The 23,928-nt window shown below is 45.3% G+C and overlaps 1 protein-coding gene across 1 annotated transcript; it reads right to left on the minus strand.

The window, feature by feature from the left end:
- Nucleotides 1-829: 829 nt before the first annotated feature.
- On the minus strand, nucleotides 830-9,350 carry LOC121714142 (PPARGC1 and ESRR induced regulator, muscle 1). Its single transcript, XM_042099345.1, has 4 exons — nucleotides 9,023-9,350; nucleotides 3,816-7,978; nucleotides 1,876-1,992; nucleotides 830-1,585 (listed from the first exon to the last, which is right to left on the minus strand). The coding sequence occupies exons 2-4, from the start codon at nucleotides 7,945-7,947 to the stop codon at nucleotides 1,482-1,484; spliced, it is 4,353 nt and encodes a 1,450-aa protein (XP_041955279.1). The 5' UTR covers nucleotides 7,948-7,978; nucleotides 9,023-9,350; the 3' UTR covers nucleotides 830-1,481.
- Nucleotides 9,351-23,928: the final 14,578 nt, after the last annotated feature.

Raw genomic sequence — 23,928 nt, forward strand, 5'->3', positions numbered from 1 at the left:
ACTATCATCCAAGTAGTTCACACTAAACATACTTGAGCCATAAAACTACTACTACTACCCACATCCGTAGAGGGGAAAGGGTAGTTTAATTGGGTCTATCTGTATGTGTGTGTTCACTCACATGACTTAAAAAGTACTGGTCCAATTAAGACTACATTTTCATTTAATTAAGGTTGAGGGTCTTCATTTCACATTTTGTATAAACAGTGTTTTGTATAAACATTGCCACGTTTTATATAAGTAAATATACTACAATAGCCTATATGTTGCAGTCCTAAGTGAAGCTCTTTCTTTAAATGTTTCTCTTGAGTATATAAACAAAACAAATATAAATAAACAATACATGAAGCTATGGAACAATACACCAAGCTCGGAAAATAAATGGAAACATCATTCCGGGCATTGTTAGTGGGGTAATTTACTTGTCACTTGATAGCGCTAACTCAACCAATGTTCGGGGGGGGGGGGGGGTCTGGCTGATTCTGATTTTTTGTGCTTGCATACTACTAACCCCCTCTGAATCTTTTTATTTTATTTTTATTAATACACAGAAATAACTGCCCTCAAACACAGAGGACACAGTGGATCATTGACCTCGAAATAAGGATACTGTAGTCTGTAGGCGGCCCTGTGTGATTTGATGTTTTTTCATGGTCTTGTGTTGCCCTCTTCTGGAGAAACTTTGTGTCACCCTCCACAGTTTGTTTTTAAGTGAAAGCAAAACAAAAACAAATACCATCATAAAACATGGAGACTAGTAGTATAGTAGTAAAAAAGATAAATTTTAACAACATATAGGCCTACCTACCTGACAAAATCAACCAGCAAACTCTTTTTCATTTTTAATAATGAGGCACACAGCAAAAAAAAGCCTCCACATTAAGGTTCATGTTATCTTGAGATAACATGTTCATGTCCATAAAGGATTGAACTCCATCACATTACATTCTTTTACCCCTTCACTGTTCTTAACAAACAAACACCATGTCCATCACAACATGCTTAATGAATATTCTCATTATAGCCCATTAACTCTCCATAACACTTTCGATGAACACCCATGTCTATATGAACACATACTTGAACTTTCTTCAACAAGTACAGATATATATCCTGATTTAAAAAAATATACATTTTTCAAGGGGCATTTGGTCATTTTAAGTTTTGCTAGTGCATTACTTGGAAGGAAGATGACAGCCTATAATATATCTCTTTGGCCATAGTCTTTTTATAATTTCCTTTCCCAAACTGTGCTTGAATTACTATATTACTATGTAACACATGTACTATACATTAAATACATGCATATGTTTCCTACATATATCATAGATGGCACACTGTTACACAGCTAGAGGTTATGGTCTGTATAACTGAGTCCAGTTAGCTGGATAAAGACAGCGGTATGTTGGCTGAAATGGAGCATGGTACTGCCAGGCTGTGATGGGACACCGAGCTCCTGATAGGCAGTGGAACATGATTACTCAGGACTGGATCTGACGCAACGGTTTGGCTCCAGCAGCCTCATCCCTCACGTACCGCCGCAAGTATCGGATAGCAGACAACGCACTGATGTTGGCCAGCAGAACTGTGGAAGAGGAAAGGAATTTGAAGAGCTACAGTAGTATTGTGTGGAAACGCTGTTTGTACTACCTTACATTTCATTCTGTGAGAATGAAATCATCACCTAATTTTGTTTTTTTTGTTATTGTTGTTTATTAAATCCAAAATTTAACTCATAAATCATAACTATATAAATCATATACTACATGGCCTGAATACATGCTGACTACTGAAAGATTGCATTCAATTACTAGACTAAAGTGTAAGCGATGAGGGTTGAAGCAGGTACTGTATGTTTACAGTGAAAACACATACCAGCTTTCCATGTGTCAGCACCTTGGGGGCTGGCTGACTTTAGGACCCAGGAGGCAAATGCAATGCAGACCAGACACATGTCTGACTGCCTGAGGGGAACCAGAGGGGCATCTATCCCTGAAAAAAAAAGAAGTGAGAACTGAATTAAGGAACTCAATGTGAGCTGTGAAATCTATCATCAATCAGGATGTGTCAGAATACTTCAGATGTAAAACAGACTTGGAGCAACTCTGAGTATCAGAGCTAACTTAGTAAAACAGTAGGTGGTTTACATGGGCATTTAACCCAATTAGACTCAATCAGAGTAAAAATTACTCATAAACACTTTGATTGGAATAAAACACTAAAGGGGTGGTGTTTTCTATTTCTGATATCCGATCGAACAGCCTTGTAAACATTTAACAGGGTTAAAGAATCTTGAGAAGACATGAGAAAACCTATATTTTGTGAAAACACTTTCATAACAAGTTCACTACTGCTGTGATTATCTTTAACATCTCATCATCTCAACATCTCATTAAGCCAATTATGACACCACATGTAGCCTACTAAGATCTTAACCAAAGTAGAGATTGTTCTGAGACAGTCTTAAACGTCTCTTCATAAAAGTTACTTCCAGTATCAGTAAACATGCAGCAGCTTCACACTGTTGCCTCATAGCTGCTTTGAACAAACAACAGATTTGTATTTTTGAGCTGATTTTAAACCCTGTACCAAACATAATGAATGCATGCATGTCATACAGCTATTCCGATAAATTGGTTCCTGTATAACACCTGATCGGATCGGATCACATCGAATTACATTATCATGTGAACAGTTGATCCAATGCCTTCAATCGGAATTATATCAATCCGATTGAGAAAAAAACACACATGTAAATGTAGCCAGTGTCACCACTAACTGCAAATACAAATACAGATGTTGACGGCTCAGAGCTCTTCCAGGTATATTTCACTATATGAATTGTGATTTGAAATTCTTTAAACTGGAAGACCCAAATTGCATTGCCAGTGCACAGCTATTAGCTATGGTCCAGAGGATACTGGAGACATAGGTGAGACAAGGGGAATAAAGGCTCAGGCTCATGGCGATTATGTGAGGGTGGGGTTGGGTCTGGGGTCTGGGAACAGATCAGGGGGATTTTCTAAACGGCCCAAACAGCTGCACACTGCCTCCCCATCTGCCTTGGTCAAGCCCTGCACCTGGAACCAGTCCAAGCATCCAGGAGCATACACAACAAATGTTCCAGGCTGCATAAACACAGCCTTTCAGGCTTTGACAAGCAGCTTAGCCAAGTCCACCCTTGAGAACTTGTATCAATACAAAGTGGAAGACATCAAATGTGCAGATGATCATACTTGAACCGGTCACTGAGACATTGTAAGCAGAAGCAGGGAATGTGCTTGTCTATTTTTACTTCTAACTCAAAGTTTAATATGGGAATCATTCCTGGCACACGGGTGACTTGAAGGTGCCAGCCAAACGGGCGGTGGATGGACTCTCACGTACTGCCATTCCTCTGGCACGAAAGCCACGACCACTTTCTCTACGTGCTCAGAGCCACCATTCCCTGCACGTGGCACCTGGACTGAATGAGTCATGGCAAGTACAATAGGGAAGAGGAAACGGAGAGAGGCATGCAGGAAAACATCAATGAGACATGTGGCGCTTGTGCTTATGTGTGAGTCAGCACGGTGACACTGTGATTGCTATACTGCACATCATTTCAAAGCACAATTCTGCAATCCGTGGCCAACATCCCGATTATTAAGGGGATTGGCAGCAAAGTTCCAGGGGAAAATCCTGTTGCCATCACAAAGTCACAGTTTTTTTAGAGCTCAGTAACAGGAAATATGGCTGAGAGAAAGGGGGAGTTGAGAACATCCTGAGAACTGTGCGTGACCTTTGACTGATGTTAAAAATAGTGGAATACTTACGGGGGTCGGCTGTTTGCACCTCAGGAAACTGCATCTTCTGTTCGGCCAGCTTTCTGAAGATGCGGCTCTCCAGGTCACACAGAAGAGGGTCTGGGAAGGAGCCCTGGTCCTCGTAGCCCATGACATTGATTGGCTGGATTGTCCTTATGCCAGTCTTCTTGGCGTTGTTGGTAGGAGCCAGCGACCAGGAATAAGGCTCATAGGAGGGCAATGCAGGGCTGGTGCGCCGTACTCTGCGTAGAGAGAGTGGGCTGGTCCAGAAGACTGTGCTTTTGGAGTTACTGGCACTAGTCACTGTTTGAGTACAGTGGGGCAGAGCTGCTCCTTTGCAATCGTAGCGGGACACCACGCGGATCGGAGGCGAGTGCTCACGTTCTTCCTCGTCCTCATCTGACTGTGTCGGAGAATCGGGAAAGAAGTGGTCGTACAGTTCGGGGAACTGATGGGTCTGGTTACCTGAGCGAGAACAGAAAATAGGCAACTTCTCACACGAGTATGACCCTTCGGATCCCTCTGACGTTGGGAAGAAAAGGTTAGCTGCCTCAAACTCGGAGAAGAAATGATCATAGTTCTCTGAGACGGAGGTTCCATCGATGTGATACGAGGGCAGGTTCTCTGTTTCTGAAACAGTGGAGTTGGTGTCATCGTCGCAAAAGAGGTACTCTATCATCTCTGAGAGGGAGAAACCATGGCCATCCGCCACCGACTCATCATCAGAAAAATGTGCTGACGTGTTTATGTGGTAGAAAGGGTCTGGCGGGTCGTCATCACCATCCAATGATCTCAGGGACTGCACAGAGGCATTTCTCAGTATCTGCCTGAGGGGCTGGTTCTCCAGGGCCCTGAGGTTCTGCACGCTGATGTTCTTGTACATCTTCCTGAAGTACTGCTGCTCTGCAAAACGAGATTGAGGAATGGCCGTCTCTGTGCTGAGTACCACCACGTCGTCAGCCTCTGCAGTGGCCAGGACCGAATCAGGATCATCGTTAACCCACACAATGTCGCAGCGATTAGCCGATGCCTCATCCCCACCTTCCTTAGGAACTTCTTGGAGTGGCGAGGATGGGTCTTCGTCAAAGTCAGACATGGTGGACATGTCCCCACTGGACCGATCGGGCCTCGAGTCATCCACGTGCGTGAAGTAGCCGGAGTCCCTGGCGTGTGAGGCCTCGGCAAAGCTGCCATCATCGTCGGGCGGGGCGAGGATGCTAGGGTGCTGGGCCTGGCTGACCAAACGTAAACGCAGTATGTCATTGATGGTCAGCTTCTCCATCTCATTCCAGAAGGAAGACATAGCGAACACAGGGGAGGGGTCACTGGTGGCAGCCTCAATGTCCTTTTTCTCTGATACAGCAGCCTCACTCTCCTCCTCAGGAAGGGGTGTGGGGTGAGTGTTTCGGTCTTCATCTGTGTCAGGTCTGTACACTTCCCCACTAGGAGTGGGTTTTACTGAGACAGCCTTGCAGGGTTCTTTCACCAGAGCATTTGAAATAGCTGGGTACCTCTGGATCTCATTGTTGCCAGCCTCATTACATTCTGTAGCAGGTTTGGTCGCAATCATCATATTACTGTGGGTATCATTATCCGTGTTACTCAGTGCGTTGGTGCAAGGGTATACCACCGCATTTCTATCAGTTCTACTGGCCTTTGATAATTCACATAATGACTTATCATGTGAGCTAACATTTGAGTCTGTTTTTGCCACCGGTTGATAAGATCTTCTGCTTTGCTCATCACCATACATTTGAGGCATGCCATGTTCCTTAGTGTGTGTGCCTTTGGTGAGTGGGCCATTTCTAGGAGCAGTATCTTTGGGATCTGTTTCAGCAGGATATGGGATGATTTGTTTGCTCCGGGTGTTATCAGGCCTCAAATCTGTCTCCACAGCACTTTCCTCCTTCATTTGCATCTGTTTATCACTGGTTGTTTTCCCCAGAGCTGCAGGACATTCGGCAGTTGTTGGGTCATTTAAATGTGCTGGCGGTGCACAGGGCTTGTTGTTGTTATCTATTAACGTTGTTTGAGCCTGCAATCCTTCAACATCCAGTGGCATCATCTGTGACACTGTGTCGTTTCTGGCTGGAGAGTCTTTGTTTGTGGGTTTCTGAGGGACTTTTTCTCTAGGGTGCACACACTCCAAAGTATTTGCATTTTTGATACTATAACCGTCACTGATAGCTGTGGCATCTGTTGATGGTTTAGGAGCATCAAGTGAATTGTCTATATCACATGTAGAACCCAGTTGATTTAATATCTCATTTCTCTTCAAACCAAAATCTGAAAATGAGTCATATATTTTTTTTAAATCATCAGTGTTATGTGTATGTTTGGGTCCAATGCCATTTTGTGATATGGCTGAAAATGCTGAATAATTCAGGGGGATAACTTTTCCTAAATCTAGAGCTGAGTTGTTAATCTGAGCAAGTGGTGCGGATGAATGACTATTTCCTCCTCCAGCCTTCAATACTCCATTTAGTGAGAGTGGTAGATCTGTCTTTCTCTGAGCTTCTTCAGGACTATGCACAATCTTTGGCCCATTCTCAGAGCTTGATCCTAGAGTCTCAAGAGGTGTATGGGGGACTGTAACCTGGTCAGATTTTTTTGTATACAGCGCCTGAGTGCTGTTTTGCTGTAAGTTACCTGTCACTTTATCACTCTCGTCTTGTGTTGACACACGGTTGTTGACAGGGAGTGTTGCGATCTTCATTTGCTCATTGACATTTGCTGACATAGGTCTCTCGGCAGAATTGCAGCTGTTTTCCAAAACTAACTGTACTAGTGATAATGGCTTCTCGCAGCACCTTCCACTGGACATATCTGTGCTTCGGCGTCTCGGTTCCATCTTCTTCGAATGAAAGGCCCCTGTGTGTGTTTCAGGTAAGTCAATACTGTCAGCTTGGTTTCCAGCTGCAGATAGCTCTCGTGGCACTGGAATGCTGTCTTTCCATGTGCGTGAGTTTGTCTGCCCTGGCAAGTGATCAGAGAAGCTATCAATCACAGGACGCAGTGTCAGGAACTTAGGACCGCTGCATTTGTCAGCCATTTTAACTGTGCCAAAGTCCCCTGACAGACGTGCCTCTTGGTCCACCTCTGCTTTGCGTGCATGTCTGTCCTCGTCTGATTCACTGTGGTTGCCATGGAACTGGCTCTCAATGTTATGCTCTGGCTCGACAGGCTCAATGCTCAGCCTTTTCTTCCTTCTCTTCTTCCTGCGCAGGGTTGAGCAGGGAGACAGCCCCTGGCCAGGCAGTGGTTCCCTCTGCTCCGCGTTCCTCCTGAACCCAGGCTGGCCGTACATATCATCCCCCCGCATCCCATCTATCCCATCACTGCAGGTGGCCAAGTCTGAGCTCAGCACTGTAGCAGTGTCAGATGATCCCAATTTAACAGGTTGCACCTTCGTCTCAGTGGTTAAATTATTATGGGATGTATCTCTTCTGTCATATTCCTTCCATACATGTGACTTCTGTGGATTCGCAGGCTGGTCCTCCTCACTGATTACTAATTCCGTGCTACGGGTATACCAGTCTGTTGCAGCAGTGTTGGACTGAATACCCGTGCACTTGGCCAGATGTCGAGGGTCTGTTTTACTCTTTGGCTTGACGTCATTTGAACCAAAAGCATCTTGGTCCTTTTTCACTCCAAGAGGACCGTTTGACAGTTGACTGATGGGTGGATATTCATCATCATCTATCCCATTATTACACAGATTTTCCTGGGTTCTCCTTACATTTCCTTTAGCAGTTTGATGATTTCTAGGTGACTGCTCAGCAGAATTCACATTTCTCAGCTGCTCGAAAAACCGATTGACTGACTCAATGTGGAAATCGTCCTCACTGCCGGACAATATGTAGTCTGGACTGCGCAGCCCGTACGTGTCCAGGTACATCTCCACTGGTGACCCCTTGCAGTCTGGGGGTCCGTCAATTATGTCCGGGTCAGGTTGAGCAACGTCTCTGCCCTGTCGTGACGTCCTGTGTGAGAGATGGCAACTCAAGTCGTCAATGTCACTCATGCCAGATTCGTCCAGGCCAGCTAGGACTGGAGGAAGGAGATCACACTCTTCACACTCCTGGAAAAAGCAGTCCCAGTCCCGCTCTGAGATGTGCACGCTGTACTCAAAGTCATCCATGACTGACGAGTGAGTCACCAGCCCCTCTAGACTGTAAATAAAGATAACAAAATGAAATTAGAGATGCACATTTTCTACATTTGTACAATGAAACCTTCTATTGCTCACGTGTCTATCACATGCATCATAATCAGAAAACAACTCCACAATGAAAATGGAATAATTCAGCAAACTTTATTAGAATGAACATGTTTTGCAGAGTGCATCACATGCATCGTAGCCAGAAAACCAACCAGCAATGAAAAGGGAATATACGGTACATTTAGTTTAGGATGAACATTATATGCAACTCAATAATAGTAATTCTAAACTAAACAATGAATTCTAAAGTAAACAATGAATGAACAATGAACAAACAAAAAAGTGTGAATAAAAAACTCACCCCTCAAACCCTCTGTGTGCACATGAAGAGTTGAAGTGAAAAGCATTATTAACTGCCTGTCCTTATATACTCTATGGCCCTGACCCAGGTAGTTCTATTATATGATAGGTAGTCATATCTCTCAGATGGCCAACGTGCCATTCTGGCTTATATAGTCTTAGGCATGCAGTAGAGAACAGGCACAGCTACCTCACTACCTTGGCACAGCTACCTCACTACCTTGAGCATAAAACAATGCATATCATCTACAATGTTGTTGTACCATGTGATATACTCCCTGTTGGAAATAACAACATATTTATTGAACTATTAATATTTGCATGCCTTTATGTACTTCTGTTATTAAATAAGCATTAGGCCTACTATTTTATTAGTCATTTTACAGTAAGTCTTTCTTGTCATTTGCCTAGATGTTTATTTTTTCATTTCCTTTATCATGATATTTTTCTCAAGACTTCAATGTCAGTGTTTCATGTTTAATAGTGAGCATGTAAATCTTTCTCATTTTTGTTTTATAACAAATATAAAAATATCATGCCCACAACATTACCAAAGATGTATGTGGCTGATTAAGTAACTTTGAATTTTAAAAGCATTGTGGTTTAAAACGTAGCCTATTATCGCTCCAGCTGTCCATCTTGCCTCTGTCAAATTAATGATTGTTCGTGCGGTGCAAAGTGCCATGTGGCCTACCTGTAGATTCCTCTGCAGGTCTCCTGTTCCGCAGCCCCCTATAGCCCTGTACAGCGTGTTCGTAAGGAGCTCAGTGACCACAGAGGGGGCATGCTGTGTCTGTCCTTTCAAACTCGTCCTTGTGCGTGAGTAGAGTGAGGCATGGCAGGCCGTATGATTCGTTATAAATAGAGCCGTGTTTCTGATCACGTATTACACGCCTTCTCCTCCACTCTGACACACACCGACAGAGGTGTAGCGTTTCAACACCCTAAATAGTCGGCTTCACTGGAAATGTACCTCATGGGATCATGCACTAAGAAATAGTACCTCACTATTGTTTTTAGTACCTCACTCACAATTAAAGAGAGCCATTTGCAACACACTCTGATTTTTCATTCGACATTGTCTGGACTGAAGATCTTTACTGAAATTTCAAACCAGATGCAACACCTCTATTCTTACATGCTTTTCAGTGTCCCGAAAATATAAACACTAACATGTCTGTCATTCCAGTATAGCGGCCTGGCAACAGGCAGTGGGAGAAGCAGCAGGCGAGTCAGATTACATCCTGTGGCAGCTGTAAAGTTTCCAGGAGCTCCTGACAACGACAGAGCCTCTCACATGGTCAGACGGTCACACTGTGAGAGGAGTGGGAGTCAGCTGACTGCTGCAGTGATGTCATGATGTCTCTTAAACTCTTTTTTGCCCTGAGCACATTGTGCAGATTTAGAGGGTGCAGCGGAAAAGACCTGAGGGAACTCTGTGACTGAACAGTAGAAGATCATTTTGCTCTGATAACAATACACGTTTGTATCACAATACAATCTAATAATATCAACCTAATAAAATATGATAACCTAAATATATAATATGATATATTTATATATGAAAATATGATGACATAAATGTCTACACTGATACCTTCTCTTACTCTCTCTAAAACCTGTTGAGTTTTTGTGAGTTTGTGTTTAACTGACACCGTGGAGAGTGAGTGAGACCTAATACCCGAGTCTGACCAACATCTGGTTGGACTGAGGCTCAACAAAAAACGTCAGTCACGGTAGGGTTGCTCAGAGTGACTGGCCAGTGACTATGGCTTCCAGAAGCCATTAAAGAAGAAATAAAAGTACTTACTTTCAAGGAAAGAAATGGCGGTTACATATGTATATGCAGTACACAGTATGAATATATGTTTCCGATAAGAGTATGTTTCTAATAACATACATATGGTGAATACATGTTGCATGGCATGTTGGATGACAAAGAAAAGCGAAACCAAGCAAGACAACTATTACAAACTTGGGAAATACTGACAGCAACTTGAGTTAAACCTCATAGCCCCAACACAAATCTCATTCAGCAATGCATTGTAAAAAAAAGGTTTTAAACCTTTTTTTAAAGGTTTTTAAGGTTTGATAAAGGTTTTAAATACAAGCACAGGTGATGTACAGTTCATCCAACAACAAAAACGAGCAGAGAAAGAGTTTCCCTATTCATCACCTGGCAACCTATGCTCCAGCCAACTGTCTTAACAGGCCAACGGGAACTGTTTCAACAAGCCAGCAGCTCAACAAGCAGATGAAATGGCTTTAGGGCCATGTTTACACACACCAAGATGGTTTCAAGGGGACAATGGGATGATCAATTTGCCTTCATTAAGAAAATGTCATGATTTTGTTCATTAGGCTACCAAGATAACAAATCAGCCAATTAGCTCCATTATAGACTTAATACGACTGTAAGCAAACAGCATGGACATCTGTTCAAAAGAACCTCACTAAAGACTACCTGTATGTGAAAAACAAGACATCTGCTATAGCTTGGGGCCTCTGACAATACAAACTGGAAAATAACATTATTTAGGGCTGGGCTACAGGGCGATACAAACTAAGCAATGAATTAATTTAACTTATGAGCAAAATCAAACCCTTAACAATATGCATAAACCTTTCACACATAAACAGGACCTCTTGGATAATGCATAACCCTGACGATCAAAGCCCAACAGAACGTTAGGAGTGATTTGTTATTGTAACATTTAACATTAACACTTGGCCCACTTGTTGAATCAGTCTAGAGCAGACGTGAGTACATGACCAGAGGGAATTCCCACAGAGCTAGGTTACTGTCTGTCGGGGAAGAATGCACTTGAGGTTCAAGAATGTGCAACAAACACTTCACTTGTGCAATAGATCTATTATTCATCACAATTATCAAACTGATTTCCCTAACTATGGCTAATTATGGGAACAGAGCCCGGCTAATTAACCCACAACCAGTTGGGCTGCATGCCCAGAGAGGTCTTACAGTATCAATTCATCAGGTTGTGTGAGACAGAATAAAACGGGGGTGATAGGACGAGAGGCTCGTTTGACTGTTGTACATACCTACCCGAGGGCCCTCTTCAATTTGTGGGTGGGATTCTGTGTTTTATCAAGGGGATTAGGCCGTTATGAACCAGTTTGGGATTAAGATCACAATCTGGTGGGCAACTTAATAGGGGCTAATGCAACAGTGTTTTTGCTTCATAGTTGTGTCAGCTCTGGCACTTCAGCATCAACTTAAATAGCTGTAACTAAACACATTCAGAGTGGAGTGCCACAGCATAGTATTTTTCAGGTCGGATTGGTGCCCATTTGCACCCAGGGGCATACAAAAGAGTCCCAGGGCATCTTTTGTGCAAACTAGGTGCTGGTGACACAAGCATCTTCACTGTGATTGAGTATTGCACTGAGTTCAGTTGGTGGAGGAAAGCCAAGTTTGGGTGTTCTCTAAATGTTTCAAGGTTGAAGTGTGGATGCAAATACAGCTACACTAAAATATTTGAATTCTAAGTAGGCCTAGATTAGATGTTTTTGTTCTAATCATTTGTGTTAAATTAATAAGAAAATGCTAATGGGGGAGCAAATATGGCCTCAAGTAAGTCTGCCAAGAATAATTATTTCCCTGTGTGGTCTTAGGCTATAGTTAAAATGTGATCTAGAAGCTATATTTATTCCCAAAGTGTTGCCTAAAAAGGATATAGTGTTAAGACCGCCATGAGATTTGAAGGCTTAACGTATTTTCCAAAGATGTAAAACTTCTACAGAAAAGTTTGAAATTAAAATCCTCAGCTGTGGTGGTATGCTTGGCTCAGCCATCAAATTACAGGCTTGGTCGGTCTGCTCGGACTTGTCTGTCCTCTTGAGACTTGTGCTCGTGGAGGCTTTTACACAGCCGTCAACTCCACTTGTTAGTCCAGTAATGTGAGAGCCTATCGCGGTTAGTCCATTCGTTATCTTACCTCTGTGCCAGAGGCTCCAGACAACGATTACTTCTCACAGACAATCGCGGGATTTAGTCGCGCGCTGCTCGGGGCACATCCCTGCACGTGGGATCAGCTGATTTACAATGGGCCATTGTCTTCTTTAGGCACCTGAGAGCATCGCAATATCAACCCTCGGCGATGAGTGGACGTCAAATGACTGCCCAGTGCCCACCTATGCTTAATTCTATATCCCATTATTTGGAAAAGAGCTAAACACACCTAGGGAAAAGACGGATGGCTCATCTTCGGTTTCCAACTCGGCGTTAGCTGATTGATTAGCGTCAAAGGTCTGACAGCCTAAAACTAGATTAAGGCCTACTGTGTGCCATGAATTGAGGCAACGACTAGAGGGGGGAGTCACACAAGCCCCACTCAAAAGACGCAAACATAACAGACCGGCTTTCTTGGTCTTACACTTTTCTTAGGTTTAATTAAACTCAACAATCGCAAAAGCGTAAATTTAATTCAAGCCTAATTTTATATTGCAACAAAATAAATAAAACAAATCGTATTTTGCCCAGGACGTAGGCTACCAAAACTGACCAAAAGATGGCGAAAATGAGTCGTTAAATGAATTTCCAAGCCAAAGTGTGTTTGTCTCTTCAAAGCATGAACTAAAATATGATATACTTGGATAAAAACGAGAGCATAAATGTACGTGAATCACATATTTGTTTTCATAATGCAGATAGAGCGTATAATATTTCTTTTGATAGCCTATTTAACCAAGAAATGGAAAAGAGTACGCAACAGGAACAGAACTCCTTAACATCAAGGATGACGCTTTTTAAAAATAAATCTTTGTTTGTTCAGAGAATGGATAAAACTCAAGGATAAATCTAGAAGCTGAAAATGTGTTGCTTCCACAAACTCTGTTTAGATAGCGCAGGAGTCTTGGTCTTTAATTGTTGCAGGCTCTGACTCATTGCCTTGGACAGTATTCTTTGACCAGCGTTTTTTTAGGCATGATGTCAGGCCATTGCGCCTCTCTCAGGGGTCCACGGCGGGAAGGCTTCAGGGACCGGACGCAGACCGCAGCCTTCCTGATGGTGACGGTGAGTCATGTAGAAAGTATCATGCATGGACAGCACTAGCCTATAGTACAGCAACTGGACTGGAGTCATGGATAGCCTATTTCTTGAACAGTATTCTCCCTGGGTTTTTGGCCTTACTTTGCAAGTGCAAGAGCCAGGATTTGGTGTGACTTAAAAAGACTTTTATATATACTTTTTTGATCCTGTGAGGGAAATTTGGTCTCTGCATTTAACCCAATCGGTGAATTAGTGAAACACAAACAAGCACACAGTGAAGTGAAGCACACACTAATCCCGGCGCAGTGAGCTGCCTGCTACAACAGCGGCGCTCGGGGAGCAGTGAGGGGTTAGGTGCCTTGCTCAAGGGCACTTCAGCCGCGGCCCACTGGTCGGGGCTCGAACCGGCAACCCTCCGGTTACAAGTCCAGAGTGCTAACCAGTGGGCCATGGCTGCCCCCAAACTTAAAAGAAGAAAGAAAAAACAACCTCAGCATTACGAAGGTGTGCTGGGTAGTCACTTGCTGACAGGAGACTGTCTCTCCTTCACCACAGGGCAACTGTCTGACACTCTGGCTTGTAGGGGACCTCCACCCTTGACCGCTCATCCTGTACAGGGAGGGAAGAGGGAAAAGGATTGAGTGTGTGTGTGTGTGTGCGTGAGTAAGTACAGTGAGTGTGTGTGTGTGTGTGTGGGAGTGAGAGAGGAGAGACATTACATCCCAAGCTCTCTTTTCCTGCTTTAAACACTTCATCACATGGCGTAATATGTTGCTTAGGGCAGATATTCTAAACATTATTGGTGCCAAGTGTATGTGTTGTTCACAGGTCAAAACCTCGGCGATAGGCATATTCTTACATGATTTTGACTGAGCTATGTAATAGATCTGTAGCCTATTAGGTTACTTTATAACAACCACTTAATGACTACCTAAAACTGTTTTAATTAAAAACCGGTGTCACTGATGCATTTAAAAATAGCCCTCTAGCCTATTTCATAAACCTGTAATAAAAACGCATTGGGTTCCTCAGAATTCCATGATACACCTCACTTTGCCTCAAGGTACACCAGTTGAGGAGCTACTGGCTTAGGGTACATTGCCTGTCATTTCAGTTCTTCAGGCATCAGAGTGGTGAATATTTTGTTCATCTAATTACTGTTGTAATTACGAGTCTGGAATTTTTAGTCAAGAGTAGGCAGGATTTCATAATGAAGTTGTGTTTACAATGCAAAGGTTTTATCCTCTGTCTGAGAGAAATCTGAGAGATTACAAGAAACAAACTGTGAGAGTGCAGCACCCCAGTCACCCCTAATTAACCAAAACAAGCTAAATTCAGACAGGCTTAGATAAACACAAGGAGCACAAATCTTTGGTCCTGAGCCAGAATGGTAGTCCTTCTTAGCGGGGGTGGCGAGAAGATGGAATGGCAGGCAGGAAATGATTAGTGAGGTCTTGTATCCAGGCAGAGAGATAGCTGACGGCATGCTTCCACCCTCCCTTCATCCCTCCATCTCTCCCTGGCCACTGGTGTTTGCTCTGAGTTAAACATACAGGCAGCTCCACCACCGCTGGAAGTAAAGGTTAATCATTGATCGGCTCGCACAAAGGAGGGGGCTCTTCTCCATGGGCGCCCAGCACCACACACAGAGCCGCCGGCCTGGCCTGCCCACCTGGGTCACAAGGGGTTATCAGCTGAGTCGCACAGGAAACAATAGGCCCCTTCGTCAGGGCTGGTGGTAGCGGTGGTGGTGATGGTGGTGGTGGGGTACCGTTGCAGGACTCTGTCAGCGCCGCCGCCGCTGATGCAGTCTTTCTATCGGCATGCCGGCAGAGCCACGGCTAGCCACGGCCTGCACCCGAGGCGCTGTCGCTCATCAGCTTCTCTCTCAGCGCGGCTGATAACCAAACGCCTGTCACTACTCACTCATTTAGCTGCGGTGGGAATGACCCGTGGGGGTTGACCCGTTGACCCCCTTTAAATCTTGAGACGTTTGTCCTCAAGCCTTCTTGCATGGTTGTGCACGTTCATGACTGGTCTCTGAAAGCATCCTCTGTAGAGATGGTCAGTGTAGGAGGGTTTGAAGGGTGTTTTGGAGAAGAAGGGCCCTGTTGCTATACACTGAAAGGCATATAGGCTGAAGTGAAGCATGCTTTGGCCAGTGCTTATGTCTCTTGTCAGAGCTGTGTGTAAAATGCAGAGAGCCATAGGGGGTTGTGTGGGGCTGTTTAAGTGTGTTTTATCCAGTTGTTTCCATAGAAACCATACTTGCGCATGCTGAGTTTGAGGACTCTAAGCATTTCAATGGGCTTTTCTCTGACCAGACATTTAACCTTACAATTGATATTTCTTTCTTTTTCTCTACGACTGTCCTCTTCAGACACACACACACACACACACACACACACACACACACACACACACACATTTCCACAAACTTCCCATACAGTCACATATGTGCACACGTACGCAAGCACACCCTCACAGACATAGGCTCACATTTACACACACCTTGGTTCCTTTTAAGGGACGACTCCGGTCTAAGATCACACTAGGGTCTATTTTTGGATGATAATAAGTGTACATTTTTGTTAGGGACCAAAACAACATTTAAAGAGTGTTTGAGAGGGTCCCTGCAGACAAACCAAAGTAATTTTAACTTTTGTAAGAAAGGGTATGAAAAGGCACTGTTTGTGCAGTTAGTGCATTACCTAAATTCTTCTTACACTATGTCCTAACAGGATGTGATGCGAGCAAACATTAGATTAGATTGTTTTTAACTGTAGTGTCCTGATTGCATCAACAGCTAGCAGCGCGATGCAACGCAAAGTTTTGAGAGAACTTTTGTTGGATGACCTGTTTCTATTTTCTCTCTGTTGCTCGCATTGCTCTGCTATTTTGAATGAGAAATATGACGCAATAGAAGGGCTTTTAATGGATTCAGTCAATTTAACAGATTTAGTATAGACAGACATACAAGATCGCCCAGATCCTATTAGGACTTGGTGTTAGAGGGGGTGTGTGTGATTCCAGGCTGAATTCCAAGAAAGCATCATCGACGTGTCAGTCTCTGACGACATCATGACGAACAAAGACAGTTTCAGCGCTCCCAGCCAAATATGACATAGCTGACATACTTTTTAAGCTTAACTGTTGCAGTGTCTTCTTAGTTGAAGGTAAGAAGGAAGTCTCATGTAATGTTCAACGGAATCATTTAGATATATTCCTGTAACTCATTTTTATGTCTCACTGCGAAATTTGATTTGTTTGACCTCAGAGCTTGACCTTAGATACTCTCCCAGGGCCAACAACACAGTGCTCTCGGGCCAGGGTTGGCAGTATATAGAATTGACTTTAATGTGTGCTGGACCTAGGCATAAACACACCCATACATACCCAGCAATATAAATAGAAAGAGAAGAGGAAAGAGAGACGGAGACTACCAACAATGAATGACATACAGGCTAGTGTGGCCTAAGGATCAGACAGTAAATCACCGTCAATCTTCCCAGCCTCACCACAAACATACACCCGGCTGACTGCATGTCTGGAGAGGCAGCGGCCTGGACTTACCCTGCCTAAGTGTGTGTCTGTGAGTGTGTGTGAGTGTGCACATATATTATTGCCTTGTGTGTTTGTGTGTGCACATATATTATTAGCTTGTGTGTGTGTGTGTGTGTGTGTTTGTAGGTTTGTGTGTCAACTCTGTCTCCCATATGGCATGGGACAGTGTAGTGGTCAGACGTGTGTTTGTGTGTGTGTGCCTGTGTATATGTGTGTGTGTGTTTGGGTTAGAATCTGAGTTCCGGAGCGGTGCTTTCCCTGGACTTCCCCCGGGGCGGCACACACATGCCCAGCTGGTTGCCAGGCCAGACGGGCCTCAGCCCCGATTACCACCACCTCCACCACTACAGCAGCACACAGGCAGTCCCCAGAGGACCCACTGAGGGAGCCTGTTCCCAACTCTTATCTTATCCCCCTTCCACCCCAGCCCTCTAGTACGCAGAAACAAGCCCAGAGTTCTTCCTTCTACTATCTGGGTTTCTTGTTTGCTTCCTGTTGATGTTAATCAGCGTTTGTCGTATAAATGACTCATCCCCTCGGATGGCATGGGCTAATCAGTCACCAGGCTGACAATGGGGGCCCAGCATGGCTTCCTAAACATTTGTGATTGGGATTCCCCCCGGTTGACTGACACAGGTGTAACCTGCCCGTCGTCCCCAGAGGCTCGACACTGGGTTCAGTGTGACATACCGAATGCTCCAATTGCCTTTGTGCATCCTTGCCTCCTAGAGTGTCTGCATTCTTGCCCACCACCCTCTAACCCCCACAACCTCAGACCACCCCCACCCCCACCATCCCATTTACACACCAGCCCTCAGTGATCCCAGATAAAGCCAACTAAATTAACGTGACTGCTGAGTCAGCCCTTGTCTCCCTCATTTTCTTCCCCCTCTTAGCCACGATCAAGACCAGAGAGTGGTGGAAGAATTTGCATTGAGGCGGCTCCATTCACGCTCACAATGAGCTGGAGCCCGGACAAGTGCCGTGGGTCTGGGGCGGGGGGAGAGAAAAACCAGGGAGAGAAAAAGTTCCTCTGAGAGAGAGAGGGGTGATGATGGCTCTTATGTGGCTGACGACCAAGTCTAGGCAGAGGTGCTTCGGCGGCGACAAGAGGGCTGTTTGGGAGATTATGTGCTGGGATGTTGCCATAACAGAAGGGGTAATAAGTAGTTGCAACCGATGTGTTAGCCGGTTTAATGAGGCATAGCAAAAAAAAGGAGGGGTTGGAGGTCGGGGCTCGCTTTTCAGACTTTCTAACCCAGCAGTAATCTTTTCAGGGAAGGCAACACAAACAAATAAAGAAAAGACTTAATCGTTTTTAAATCGCATTTCCACACTACCAACGTCTGTCATGAATCACAGTCATTCTTAACAAAATCCAAGCGCCCTCCTCAACCAGGTGTGCAAAGATATTTATGAACTGCCATGTTTTTTTTTTTCTTTTTTCCTCTCGCTCAGCCAGGTCTTTGCTTACATCAGCACAAGGTGAGAAAAGAGTATCAAGTATGGAACTGTAATCTGTAATAATCACTGCCAAACAAGATACAACAACCTCTCTGCTTGGCCTCCCATTCCCTTTTCATTCCAACCCTGTGAGGAGTTTTTCATGAGGCCTTGAGTGGTGATATTTGCACACACACATCCATCTAAACAAGTGGTGAAAAACAGATGAATAAAAAAAAAAGAAGAAGAAAAGAAAACGGGGCGCTGGGAGCCTGCCAGACGGCAAACAGTGCCCAGCGCTGCCATGCCGCTCCTCCACGGAGAGGCCCATGTGAGGTCATGGCAGCCCGATGATGGGTCAGGAGCTGGATGGGCTGGCCCGCTTTGGCAGAGGTCCCCTGGCCGGCAGAACTGGGCTCCGGGCGGGACCAGACCCGCACATTGAGCTGCTCAGTGTCAGGGCCTGTCTAAAGTCGGGTTCAGTATTGGTTCTGTCTTTCAGTCCTGTGTTCATTAGTGTCATGGCTCAGTGATGCATTACTGAACACTGAGTCTTTGATGCTCGTTTTTCCAAAGTAGTTTTTTTTCTTTCTCCCTGCCTGACTAGTACAAATCTGAATGGGATCATTTGTAGACCATAAACACTTAAAGAGAGAGGAGGAGAAGGGGTGGGGGAAAAGAGAGAGAGAGAGAGAGAGAGAGAGAGAAGAAGACGGATGGTACAGATGGTATATTTTAAGAAGCTCTCTGTCGTTTTAATCAAGCTGCAAAGACCCGCTTCATGCTGGGAGAGACCCCCACCCCCCTGCAGTCTGGGAAATGTCTGTCGAGACATAACGATGAGAACTTCACAGTAACGGTCTTTCTTCAGCGTGCGTTTTTTCCCCCGAGCCCCCACTGTGGGCAATATCTCTGAAGAAGGAGGGAATGGCCCGGAGAGGCCAAGAGGACTTGGGACTTGGAGGGCAGCACCAAGAGGCCCCCTGCGTAAATACTTTAATACGGGCCGTCGGCGCGAGGTTGCTGAGCACAGCCAACAGCGGGAGGGAGCCAGAGAAGTTGCCTGTCAGCTGCAGTTGATTAAAAAACACCCATTTGCCCGCGTGAACTCCACTGCCTAGATAACAGGCGAGAAGAAGCCAGTTCCTCTTATTACTTAATATCGGGCTCCTCAGACACGGCATATATGCCACCCTCCGCTCGGCGTGGCATAAAAGAGGCTGCCCGGCTGGACAGCTGTGGCAGACAGGGCAGCGTGATGCCTTGTGATATTGTAACACAGTATGGGAGTCGACCCAAGAAAAATCATTTGTTTCGCCTCTCTCGCTTCTGATTCCATGAGAGAATGAAACAGTGTGGGTAGTCTAGGCAGCTGGCCCGGGGGTTTTAGTGAGATCACTGACGCTCGCGATACACCCCATAATACTGTCATAATATTATCATGAACTCGGAGATAAAGAAAGGGTTTCAGGGCAAGACGTCTTATAGTTTATAGAGATTTCTCCGCTGAGAATGCAGTGTTTTTTTTCTCTGTAACACACACACAGAGACACATACACACACATACACACAGATCACCACAATCCTAAGCCTCAATATTAGCTTTCTCCTGGTGTAGCACACACATAAGCTGCTGCAAGCCTAAGCTTTTTTTTCTGCCCCCCTTTTGTCTATTTTTATTTCAGACCTCTATCCCAAACACAGGCCCAGCACTTCAATAACAGTGCCTGTTTAGCATGTCAGGAGACCCCCTTCCCTCCTCCTGCCTTTCACCATGAGCATCAACCTCCTACTGTGCCAGGTTTACTTACCCTGGTCCTCCCCCTCAGATGTGTAACAGGCTGTGGAGAAAGGTGCCTCCTGTGTAGGGTCTGTTCTCCACAGGTGAGGGGGACCCTCAGGCCGCGCTGCCCAGCTCAGGCCCTCCAGCCACGCGGGCCACTCTCCCTGCCAAGGGGGCCCCCCATCAGGCCTGGCCGGCCCCCTAAAGTGCTGCTGGCCATGTATGTTAATGTAATGGACCCGATGCCCCCCGAGGTTCTCTGTTTGCTCTCTCCATGTGTGACCCCCCTGTCACCTCTCGTCTCTCTCTCTCTCTCTCTCTCTCTCTCTCTCTCTCTCTCTCTCTCTCTCTCTCTCTCTCTCTCTCTCTCCAGGCCTCAGCACTCGTGGCCATCAGTACTCACCTGTGTTTTATAATCCAATCAATTAGGAGCAGTGCACACATACTGTAAGGTGCCACAGTTTAGTTAGTTGGTGTGTGTGAAAGCCACAGATGGCTTGTAGCTTTAATCGCTGATGGTGCACTAACATTTGAGAAGGAGTTAGTTAGTTAGTGTAAGTGTGTGAGTGGTGAACGAGCAGGAAAGCCCAGAGAGATATACAGCCTCGCATAATGGGCCTCCCTGCCAGTGTCAAGCCTCCGCTCTGGGGCTATTTCAGAACTTATCGACGTCTCGGCCAGTTGGGATTCCGGCCGAATAGCGACCTCGGCAAGCCACAGGTTACGAGTCCCAAGCTGCCGGTCATTAGGGCCTAATTGATTGTAATGTGGCCTTTGAGAAGCGGCACGCACTACGGGGGCCACTCCACACATGCGCGTCCCCCTGCCGTCCATTCCCGTTGTCTGGGGGACCGTTCTCCAGCAGAGCCGAAAAGGTACCGGCACAATCGCCCCACTCAGACGGAATCATTAAAGCAGGCGGGATGGCGTCAGGTCTTTCACAGAGCCGGCTTCTGTGTTCCAGCTTGAGCCCAGGGACAGTGGCCGCTCTGCCGGCCCGGCGGGAGAGCCCCATCCTGGGCAAGGCATTGTTGAGCTCTCCCCTTGACTGGCTGCCTGCGGCTCTGGAGGCATTGGCTTGATTTGTATGCCGGGGGCTGAGGACTAAAGCCAGCCTTGCAGGGGTGCCGGGTCAATATTGGTTTTGAGAGCGTGTGGAAAAATGTCAAAATGTTAAGTTCTATTCACTTGCCCCAGCACTGTTTGTTTCTGTGGTGAAAGGCCTGGTGAGCCATTAGTGTAAATAGCGCTTTGTCTTAGCACTCGGGCAACAGCGGGAGGTGGCAGGACAAAAAGCTGATACAGAGATTAAAGTGGTGGGCTAAAAATGGAGAAACCGCAGGACTTACAGAAATGACAAAACAAGGGGGATGAGGATAAAGAAAACAAACTGCCCTCGTCCCCACGCCCCAGTGTGAAATGCCACTTGGTGTCAAGAACTTGGAGGGAAAAAAAGGCGAAGCGCTGTAGAAAGATGGCTCTCTGTCTCTGTCAAGTTACCAAATTGAAAAATTCCAAATTACAGTAACAATACTTGTTGACATATTAATGTATGACAGTGGCACTGCAAGTGTTGAAAAAAAATCAATGCAGGTATCATTAAAGACAACAGTTGGTCTGTTTAAAGTGGTTACTGTAAAACAGTTCTGAAGGACATCCTGTTGTCAGCTCACATGTCGTCAAAACACACAAATTCAAACACAAGGCCCCCCTCTGCTGCTACATACTTTTTATTGGCATGGAAAACTGAGCCCAAGTGCCCACCTCTCTGGTGGAAATGGAAGCCACTGGAAGAAAGCAGCTGTTTTATGGTGGCGCTTGCACGCCCCCTTCCTCACTCTCCCAGCTCCCTTTCTCTCGTCTGGCCCTGGGGAATGCTGGATCCTGTGTCTCAATGACTCCAAATTAACATGCCGCAGTAAAACCGTTCGTTCACTCATGCCTCCCCTTTCCCTCTCCTCCTCCCCTCCTCTCCTTCTCAGTCTCCCTCTCTTTCACTCAGCTTTCTCCCCTTCCATTTCTTTTTTACTGTCTGCCTCAGCGTTTATTGGGCAGGTATCCTTTGTGCTCGGCTGATGGAATGTTTCCTTCGTGGGAAGAGTGGGAGGCAGAGTTTTGAGAAATTGGGCCTGGAAGGGAAATAGTCCTGGAATATGGGGGAGAGTAAGGGAGAGAGAGAGAGAGAAATTAAAGGTATTTGCTTGAAAAGGAGTCATAAACTCTTTTACTCTTTTGTGAGCTATCTGGCTGTCGCGTTCATGTCCGTCCCCTTTAAAATGTGACCTCCACAGCTTCAGCTTCTTAAAGAAAAAACAAAGAGCCAAACATTTCAACACAGCCTTGAGGGTAGGCCTCACCAGCACAGACTGGCTGTCTGTGTTTGCCATGAACATTGCTTTGTGTGCCATACAGTATGGGCACCCGGAGCCTTATCCCGCAGCTGTTGGCGATTTTATGGAGGTGGTGGTAAACCTAGATAAGTAAGTTCCGTATGAAGGAACTCTGTAGTCTTAAGGAGGAAGCAGGGCCAACATATCAACAGCAAATATTAGCCTGATGCAAACAGATTGTAAATTTGACAAAATGTCACCTAGGCCACGATGAGGACAGAACCTTGACATGAAACCCTGTTGTTCAAGAAATCCTTGTGCACAAGATTCAAGCAAACCCCATATGGTGTCCATCTATGCTGTGGCATGTAAAATAGAAAACAAACAAACAAAGTGTTACAACTAAATGTACCTTGCTCTTAGATAGCATTTACCACCTGCTGTTGTTGTGGGACTTGATGCTAATGGAATACTTAGTGTGTTTCCTCAGTGCAAACAGCAAGCAGCATCGTCTTACCACAAGTTGTTGCTGTTTTTCACACCTTGCTTAAAGCAGTCCCGGGTGTGATAACCCAGGCCTCCTACGCGCAGGGTGTGATAATGCAGACGGCGAGTGACGTGTTGACGCTTGTGCATAAAACCTCGCCGTAAAGTTGTATTACGAGCTTTACTCGGTCCCCCCAGTACTTCACAAGCAAACAGTATGTGCATGGACTGCAATTACACTGACGTAATTTCAATTGAGCGCTCTCTCTCTCTCTCTCTTTCTCTTTCTCTCTACCCTGGCTTTGTCTGTTGGGGTATTCAAGCAGACTAGACAACCATGAGACATTATGTGCAAGAGCACAGTCAATACGAGTCTTTTCAGGGATAGTCCATCATTTTTTTGCGCTGTGTGAGGCCTATTGATTCCTTCCTCAGATGAATTAATACATTAGCAATGCATCAATCTTGGACATGCTTCCTGTGGTTCAGAAACTGAAATGTCAAATCAAACAAGATAGATCAAGATAAGGAGGATTCTTTGAAGCAGAGGAAACCCAACCAAGGTTCACCAGTTCGGACTTTTGCAAAGAAAAAAAAACCAGCAACAAGACCGAAGTAAACAAAACAAAAGAAACCTGTGTGGCCATCTTTTACAACGCAAGGCTAGCCAGACACTTGTCAAACAGGCTTAAGCCACAACATCACCTGGGTCCCTCACTGTTTCTTTTTCCTTTTTCTTTTCTTGAATAAAAAGAGCTGCTCTTGCAAGCCATAAAAATGACTTTGGCATGCACCCTCCCTCGGTGGCAAAGGCCATTAAACTCATTCACAGCCCTCTTGGCACACACTACCTGTGGTGAGGCGTAAACCTAGGGGCCGTTTACACGAAACCGCCGGGTGAATTTTCTCTTACCGCTTTCACACCTTTAACGACACCGGTAAGAAAAAACCTCGCGTGTACACACAGAGGTGTAACCGGC

Source organism: Alosa sapidissima, chromosome 7 (genome assembly GCF_018492685.1).
Source record: "Alosa sapidissima isolate fAloSap1 chromosome 7, fAloSap1.pri, whole genome shotgun sequence".
NCBI classification, from domain to species: Eukaryota; Metazoa; Chordata; class Actinopteri; order Clupeiformes; family Clupeidae; genus Alosa; species Alosa sapidissima.